General features: G+C 43.7%; 1 protein-coding gene across 1 annotated transcript in view; it reads left to right on the top strand.

The window, feature by feature from the left end:
* LOC118414951 (fibroblast growth factor 16-like) overlaps window positions 1-7,096 on the top strand; it is a 14,985-nt gene extending 7,889 nt beyond the window's left edge. The window contains exon 3 of the mRNA XM_035819299.1: window positions 4,624-7,096. Coding sequence (XP_035675192.1) covers window positions 4,624-4,944 — 321 coding nt within the window. The 3' untranslated portion in view covers window positions 4,945-7,096. The remainder of the gene's footprint in view (window positions 1-4,623) is intronic.
* Window positions 7,097-9,326: the final 2,230 nt, after the last annotated feature.

Below are 9,326 nucleotides of genomic sequence, written 5' to 3'. Positions count from 1 at the left end.
TTTGGATACTGACTTCGTCATGCCACGCCCCACCATTCTCGTAGCCCCAACAGCTCCCACCAGTTGTCGCGGCTCCTTGAAAGGACGCGTGAAGCTTTTGTACACTTGCTGGACCCAGATAAAACAAATGTATCAGATGGAAACACAAACACAAACATCTATTTCTATATTTGTCGAAGAAAAAACGCAAATATTTGCAGATAAGAACGCTTGTGCATTTCTTCAGGCCGATCAGCATTGTTGTAGTCACGCCCACTGCAACGTGGATGGTTCCCAACAAACTCACCTCTCTGTTTCCTTGTGGTAAGGCTGAAATCGCCAGTGTTATCTTTCCCGATTGTTTTTAATCCGTATCAGTCATCTAACATCGTCTTAATCAGTGAAGGTCCTGATTTGTTATGGTTCTTTTGGTCGCCATCTATTTGTTATGGCGCATTTGGGCTTTATTTGGGTTTGTTGGTCCAGTAGTTTGAACCGACCCAAATCAATCCGTACATTCCGAAGAACCAAGCCTCTCTAGCTTAAAAGAAGGAATTTTGGAAACATCAGATAAGTGTCTTGTTAGACGTGAGGCAAGGTCGGGAGCACGTTTGAGCTTGACTGGGCATGAAGATCTTTCCGTGACAATATATCTACCGTTACCTGCCAGCTGGTAAAGACCACCGGGTTCGAGGCGTATAGTAAAGTCGCCTTCTTTGTTGTTGGCCCGGATAGAAAATGTCACAAGTTTTGTTTTCATCCCGTTTGAGCTTGGGCAGACTTTGTCTCAGAAGGCTTTTTAAATGCCTGTGCATACTGACAGAGGCGCTTTTCCCTGGCGGCTGTCATCTGTTGGGTGTTCGGTCTCACAGTATTAGCCCCGCTCTTGAACTTGTTTTGATAAGATTGGCTACGTTTTGTTTCAAGGGGGTTAATGAGGCATCACTCAAAGACCAGCTCTAACATGGCAAGGCCGCGGGACCCAAAGACCTTCACACGGCATGTCGGGCCCGTAATGTGTCCCTGGGTGCCCGGTGTCGCAGTTGAACTGCCCTATCGCATGTGGCGCGATGTTCTGCATTCCTTCAAGAACGAAGGATGTCACGATCAGGTTCAGGTCATTGTGCTAGTACAACAGTTAACGTTACTAATATCTTTTACCGATCTCCTAGTGGACACATTGTGTGTTTAGCCCTAGAATGGTATTAGATTAAAATTGCAACTGCATGGTAAAAGAAAAACGTCCACGACTTAGAAGAACTAGAAGTAAAAAAGCGTTACAGTTTAACTTTGAATACCTCGGGAACTTCTATTGGTAACTGGCTAGAATGATCCTTGATACAGCCGATCTCCACAATCCGAGACACACGCCATTAGGGGAAGGGTGGTTTGATGAAAACAAAAGCCAGTGTTCATGCATATGACCGTGAGGTCGCCAGGAAAGTGGTGAAAGATCCATAACGTCACCCCGTAGATACGACTTTTTGTTGAGATAAACACAGAAAAGGGAGTGTAAATTTAGCCATTGTTGTAGCTGTCTGCAACTGACAAGGACCGGATGTTCGTCACATTCATACTTGCCATGATGGCATTTGCTCTTTGGATTCCGTCAAATGTTGGGAGTAAAGACCCCTGTTTTTTTTGCAATGTCATCTTGATTTTGAGCAGGAGTGGCTTCTCATGACAGCTCTTCCAGTCTGTCATACAAGTTGAATCTCCAAGAGTGTTTTCAACGTGCCTCTTTTCAGTCAGCAGATTCATCTGACAGCAGATTAATGAAAGCAAGCCAAGGATAAATGCTGTCGGCTATCAGAGACAATTACACTGCATTATTTTGATGTTTGATTGGTTTGTTTGTATGTAACCCCCCGATCCCTTGCTTGTTTGAGGTATGGCCGGTAGACATCACAAACAACTCACGGCGAGACAGGCAACACCCCGACCTGGTGTAGGGACGTTAATATGGAAAGTAAGGTCGCAGCTTCGGTAGAAACCCTGGCTTGCTTCAGCCCCAAAGGTGAAGGCAGAGTCAAGGGCATCGGTCTGTCCGTCACTAACGCTGCCGACGGTGAAAATAAGATCGAATAGAAGCGGTCCGACCTACGGACGCCAGTAGCCCCGGCCAGGCACGTACGTGATGGCATGAGGCAATTGTTTAAGCTTGGCTTTATCTGTTGTGAGAGCTAAATCTACCTTTCAGCCTGTTTACCCAAGTTTACACTAACTTTGCCCGCACAGGTCGTAATTTGTTTCTGTTGTGTGCGGTAGATTGAAGTCTGGGCTGACCCGCGGTACACACACAACCACATGTCTCTCCTCAGGCCGAACAAATGACGCTTATCTTGTGGGGTACGTTTCTGTAGGATGGCCACCGAAACAGTGCAGTAGGTTTTCACAGAGTTGCCATATTGAGTCAGTGCCGTTCTGCGACGAGCTGTTCTCCTCTACGGCTGATGTGAGTCAAAAAAGCAAAATATACAAACGGACAGCTTAAATACTACTTTAGAAGTTCGGCGTCTATTTACTCTTTTAAGATTTTGACGTTTTGAAAGAGCTTTTCTGTTCGGTGTGTCGCATATCGTTATCAGAATGTTCCCTGAGTCAACAAATCAATGCAGTCACTAAAACTATGTCAAACAACAAGGCAGAGATGTTCAGTTAATGGTATTGTGATGTTCAAGCCTCTCGGAAGTTTGAAGTGAGTAAATTCAAATTTGCACATACTTTAGTCAAACATCTACACACAGGCGATGTCAGAAGGCTTGACGTCAGTCAATACGCCTTCTTTGGACAAGTGTACAGAAAGAACAACAGTCGTGCGACTAAACACCGGCGACCGTTTGGGTAGTTAGATACTATCTTACATCAACATTCTTCAGTACAAAGACATACATTTGCACTCGGCTTTGGGAGGCTCCAGCATCGTATGTACTCTGTAGAGATGGTTTGTTGATCATTTTCCGTCTATTTTACTTTCATTTGCGTGATTGATTGTAAACAAACCTGGATACAATCTCCACATCAACTGGCATCATCGAAATCATCGCAACTCTCTCTCCCACCTCCATTTCTTTCCGTCAGTATTCATTAAACCAAATTAGAGTTAACACAAATGACCAGCTAGGTTAGAAGTATGACAGGGTATTTCCAGGCTGAGTGGTGTGGTGTTGTAGGTATCATTGCAAGACGGGATGGACATTCACACCCCCTCCATCCTTTCCCGAACACAATTCTTCCAGAGCTTAGATTCACGCGCAGAGGATAAAAAGAACTTTCGTCGAAGACAGCTTCAGGAAAATCTGTAACCAAGAAGCCTAACAAAATGTGGCAGCACATGTCAGCATACGTTGTGATGGAAAGACGACACAGTGTAAAAATTATGGATTAGTATTCAGTGGCAAATCTCAGGTATGCCCGCCGAATCATTGTACGTGTGACCTCCATTGTACTGTTGGCTAAGACTTTAGGCGCAAGGTGCCTTCTGTCAATCGTTTCCTATTGAACACTGTTGATCCTCCCATGTGTACAGTCCCTCAAGCATACTAGTACGACCCCATACCAACCCTCCTACCTACTTCTTGTCAACCCGGCTTTGTCATCATTATCGGGCGGCTGTTTTGTACTCCATGTTCAAGACAAACTGCACAGTGAAATTTAATGACGTTTGCCGACAAGGAAGACCGAACGTGACTTAACAGACATGTCTGCGACGTGAATGATACATTTCAAGTTTCAGCCGGCGGTGAATAGTCTTTTAAGCAGTCTTATTTGCATTGGTGCAAACAAGTCACCGCGATGTCCTCGAATAGCATCAGTTCCTAGTTGAGTCAGTTTTTTTTAAATAAACCACGACTAGATTTAGAGGTACTGAAAATGGCAAGGTCTGAACAACAGATGGACAAAGTTCAGCCTCTAACTCTGCTTACGCTTGCCCTTGGTAGCGGTACGTAGGTCAGCCATTTGTAACCAACTTTTCATGTCAATCCTAATGGTATCAAAAATCATATTTATACTATCGAAACACATATGTTGTATTGAACAGCCAACGAACTGCGAAAAGTATAACAGGTACGTGGTCTATAATAGCACGCAGTCGTTCTCGTCCCAAACATGCCAGTGGCCGGTGTTTGATGGAACCGGAAGTGTCGTTGAACAATTGGAATGCCACTGACACTTGTAACCTTCAGGGCTTGGAGGTCAAGTGAAGGTTAGATAGAGTTGTCTCTGCCGACCAGACAAACGCCACCGGCACAGCGTGAACTTTGGTGCCATGGCGCAAGTTCAAGACCAAAGTCGTATATACATGTGCGTGAAAGGTTATGACGGAGAAAGCAAACTCCCTTCAGTCTCAACATACAGACTCACTCACCCATACACTTTTTTGATACCATCCGAAAATGAATGTTGTTAAATTTTATTAAACAGAGAAGGCACCCAGATGGGTGCTTGAAGCCTCCATGTTGCGTTAGGTGTCAGATAGTAGTGATCCTTTGTCATAATAGGTGACTATGATTTAGGTACATGCATATGTTCTGACTTGTGACTGTAAGATAATGTTATTGTTAATGTCTTTGTTATGCGTGGTGTTTATTTTTATTCAGTTTCCATAACTTACTACTGTCCGTCTTTCTCGTGTCGCCACAGGACAAAATTGGCGAGGAGACAGCCTTTACGGAATGGACGGACAAGGCTGGGTACAAAGTCTACGAGTCCATACTGTATGGACATTCGGGTCCTGAGGCCAGGAAATTCTGCGTGGCCCTGAACAAGAATGGGAAACCGAGGAACGGGCGCAGGACCAAAAGGTCCCGGGCCTCCGCCCAGTTTGTCCCGCGTAATATGGGGGAAGGGGAACAACCGCGCCTGCCAGCCAACAGAGCCATGAGACTTGTCAGGCTCAGGAAGAAACAGAGGAAAAATCGTAGACGAAACAGAAGAAAACAGAAGCGACCATCTAAGCAGTGAAGTATGCGACAAAGGACTTCAATAATAGAGATAGATAGACATGTGCATTGCTCCAAATGAGAGGCTAGCATCTGGTGAGAGACTCAGTCAGGAGTTGCAACTACTTTGGACGTTCAAGTTCACTCTTCTATATGTCAACTCCGAGCAGACAGTTCCCTGAATGCAACGAATATTCTTGCCGAATTTAAAATTCTCCAAACATTTGGTCCAAGTTGACGACACGCATAGTCCGCAAGAATGGAGTCCTGTCCCATGGCGACGCTCAAGTTACAAACACTAGACCAGGAAAACAGATACTTCCAAGTACAACTACCAATCTAACCAAGGCTTGATGACAGCGGCAACTGATGTTCTGAATCACAATACAGTGCCAAAACAAAGAGAGAAGCTGACTGTCTCCGAGGCGGTCGCAAGAGACTAGATGACTGACGACAACGTGTACAACTACACTGAAAATGAGACTTTCCAGGGACTTGGTTGTGAGTGGTGTAACTCCACAAAATATACTGGTGTTTGCGTAATATTCGATAGCGTAAGGACTTGGTGACCCTTTTTTATCTTCGTTTATTTATCGCCATACACATTGTACTATACTCTATAGGCCGCCATGAGAGTCTGTAGTGTAGCCACAGTCTTGCTGACACGTGATAGGGAGTTACTTCGTCTTTTCGGAGACCAAGTGAAGACTCGAGATCACAGAATAGTCTAGTCATGATGGTCACAACATTTATCTTGGTATGTTGGATTATGCATTACTGAATAGTTGTGTAGATATAAAACAGTGCCAAATCTCCTTAGTTGTGCTATTGTGCCCTAAAGTGTATGCCAGCACATGGCTCACATTGATTTACTGACATTCGTAAGCCACGTAACCTTAAATAGCGACAGGTGTCAGTCAAAGATTACCAGACCCAGAAGTGTCCGTCACTTCTAAGAAACTAGCCTCGTCGCGCCAACAACCCATACAGTGCCAACTCGTTCAATGGGGCAAAAAAAGCTACTTTTCTAATTTCCAACTTGCAGTCTATCTTTGTCAGACGTGGGGGACATCAAAGCGGCGATAAGAACGGAGAATTGGGGACTTTACAGGAGCGACGACTGATCGGCACGTCCGCCTCCGCTGTCCGCCCACATAGCGACCTTCCCTCTCTCTCAACTTGTTTGTGGTTGTTTCACAGTCATAAGCCTTCTGGTTTACAGAGGCCCTTTTCGTAACCTGCACCTTTTTCTAATAAGTTTCTCTATCTCCCAAACCATCACACCGAGTTATTTGACTCGAAGACGTAAACTAGCTGCATGTGTGTTCGAAAGTGATGATAGAGGACTCGAAGAATTGAAAGAGCCCGTTCTCTTTTTAAATTATTGTCGGGGTGCAAGCCCTACGTGGCTTTTGACCCCACGTAAGTGAGGAGACAGGATGAGACAGCGGTGAATTCCAAAGGGATTATCTCCTGTTTCCACTTAATAGACTAAGTAACTTGATATACTCCCGGGTTGCGAAAGAAAGTTGTATATTTGTCCTGTATATAACATCATATGTGAAGTAAGACACTGTTTTCATTATAAGACAGACATAGCTTCAACTCAATCCACCGACACAGCAGGAGGTAACGTGGACGTCAGGGTGTTTTTAAACTTGGCAGTGTTGATGTAGACCTAGGGGGACTTGAGGGGACATGCTGAACTTCCCATGAAAACGGACGATATTGTGCTATTTCAACTTGGATCGTTTTGAGAAAATGATGATGAGGCAGTAAAAATATTTTACGAGCGGCTTTGGCAGTTTTGAGAAGGATCACATAAGAGTTTAGTCAATTTATTCCCCTCATAAAATTATAAACATTTTTATACCCTGACCCTGCAATGCAATGTATATGAGCTTGCTAATCTGTGTCGAATACAAAGGTAATGTGACTTGTTAATTGTTCCAATATCATTTAACATAACGTACAAATAGTTGTCAGTATTGTCAGTCGAGACAGTTTATACAAATGGTACCTAACGTTAGCAGCGACAAACACTGTTGTTGTGCTTCCAAAATTATGTTATCAGTTTTTGCTACCGAGGTATGACAAAGACAGTATCCCGTCGTGTTAATTTGTACAAATTAATCCTACATTGAAGTAAATAAAGCGAATAATATGTTGATTAATCGTTTGTTTGCGTTTGTCTCGTCTGCATTCCATCACTTATTCCCACGTTACTGTACCAGTCTGAGAGAGAAAACATTTGTCGTCCAACTGGCTTTGATTTAATTTGGACTACATCGGTAGGCCGGCGGGATGGCGGAGGAATGCAGGGATCTTTTTGTATCGCTGTTGGTCATTCCTGCAGGGTGGGCACGCACGGCGTTACTGTAAATAGTTATGCATGTTTTGTAGCTCATAATAGCAACCGAATGTCTTGAAGCCCTTCAATATCTGCATCAATAACAGCGTCTATACAGACGTGATCTGTGAAGATTTTGTATTCGTTCATACCTTGAAGTGCCTATATAGCTAGCTAGTGGCACACGACAGGAGCTTTCATTGCTGGTTCAGCAACAGGGTATATCTATACAGGAAGGAGTTGCTAGCCCTTCGATCCCCGACACCCACTTTACGTCCCTCCCGAAAGACGGGTGCAGCCCCAACCGAAATACCCTACCCAGAATTGAACCGGGGTCTTCATTGAACTGGGAGGCTGCTACCAGTTGTGCTAGAGACATCACAGAAAGCTGTATAGACGTATGTAACAAAAAAAATGTTCTTAGATTTTGCCAATTTTTCGTCACTACTTATTAACGTGTCGGTGTATCAGGAGAAAAACACCCGTCCTCTGGCTACTCCCCATGCCATGTTGATCATACATGTTTGCTGATCAAAGGAACAGGAAGAGGCTCCAAAGGAAAGGGCCTGAATTCGTTTCAAGATTGTTTCTACCAGATTATAAGTGAACGTGACTTCAAAGAAAATCATTAGCACATTTGCACATCTGCTAGGGATTCCGCGAGGCCGTGTTTGTCTGGACAGATGGCCGACATCTTGTATGTTTTCAAAAGAAGTAACAAAATTATGAAATTGAATCTTCGTCGAGTCAAAGGGTCTCCAAGAGTGAACGGATGATATTCCTGTGCTGGATCCTGGCCAATGATGCAACTCTGCAAGACGCTAATAAGTGATTCTTATGAACCCGTAACACAGATGCACGAATATATACCTTTCTGTGGAAAATACCGTGTGTTCATTCAATTGTAAGGGCGTAGTCTACTTTGTAACATGAGTTAGATAGCCAGTAGTCTATGGTCTACGGTTCCAAGCATTAAAATGGAAAGTAATGTGAAGACACCACTGTCACCTAAAACCTGGTAAAACCCGATCCGCATTAATTTTGGGACCGTTTCTAAGTTTCTGTTCCTTTTTCTTCCAGTGCACGCTTTTCCCGCTTGATTCATGTGCTTGGACTAGGACCACATTCGTAGGACCTGGATATCGCAACATTCTGTTTCAGTTATACCCAGGTCAGCCGGTCAGACAAGTATGAACAGATACCAAATACCAGACTCACCAATGCTCAGTACTATCAACAACATCCTGAATCAATTGAACTACAACGGTACGGTCGTCACGAACTTGTAAACAAACTGTAGTACATTAGCCAAACTATACCTGTGTGTTTCGTTAAACATCTACAACACCCAAGGTTACAATCAAATGTAACGTTACCACTTCTAGATCTGCTCTTTGAGTGTAACAACGATGAAAAGTTACCATAACACTGCCAGATTTGTTCTCACACAAAACTTTGCGATTCGTCTGTCCAGCGACGGTTTGCCATTTTGTGAACAGAAAGTTTTCTAAATTGTAACTTGGGCAACCTGCTCCTGCCACTAAGCGACAAACGCCACTGACTGGACCCCAAAGGTATGTGTTAATACAGGTGCTGAGAATATCCATAACATTCGGTGAAAGATAAACTAATATGGAACCAAACGTAACGGGATAAAAAGCCGCCAGAGACCTCGGTAATTGACAAGAATTTGAGGTGTTTTCGAGTGAGTTTCCGCCACTTGTATGATATGACGCCGTATAGGTGGACCACACTTTAAACACTCACGATATTTGGCTATTTCCCACGACATAGTATCGAATGCTATCCTTTCATTCTCAGAGAGTGACCATGCTTATCTAGAGACCTGACCTAAATATATCGCCGATCCTCCAAGGCCACTGCTGATTTTAAGTGCAGACTTCTAGCACTTACGCGGTCAATCTCTCCACTACCAGTTGCAGTTTTCAATTCCTTCTTTTTCATAAATAGAAAATTTAGATATTCAGCTTTATCAAACATATACATGGTTTAAGTCGACTCTTCATTCAAAACAATACCATAACCCCAACAAT

The sequence above is a fragment of the Branchiostoma floridae genome, chromosome 1 (assembly GCF_000003815.2).
Source record: "Branchiostoma floridae strain S238N-H82 chromosome 1, Bfl_VNyyK, whole genome shotgun sequence".
NCBI classification, from domain to species: Eukaryota; Metazoa; Chordata; class Leptocardii; order Amphioxiformes; family Branchiostomatidae; genus Branchiostoma; species Branchiostoma floridae.
This window is presented reverse-complemented; position numbering and strand designations above follow the sequence as displayed.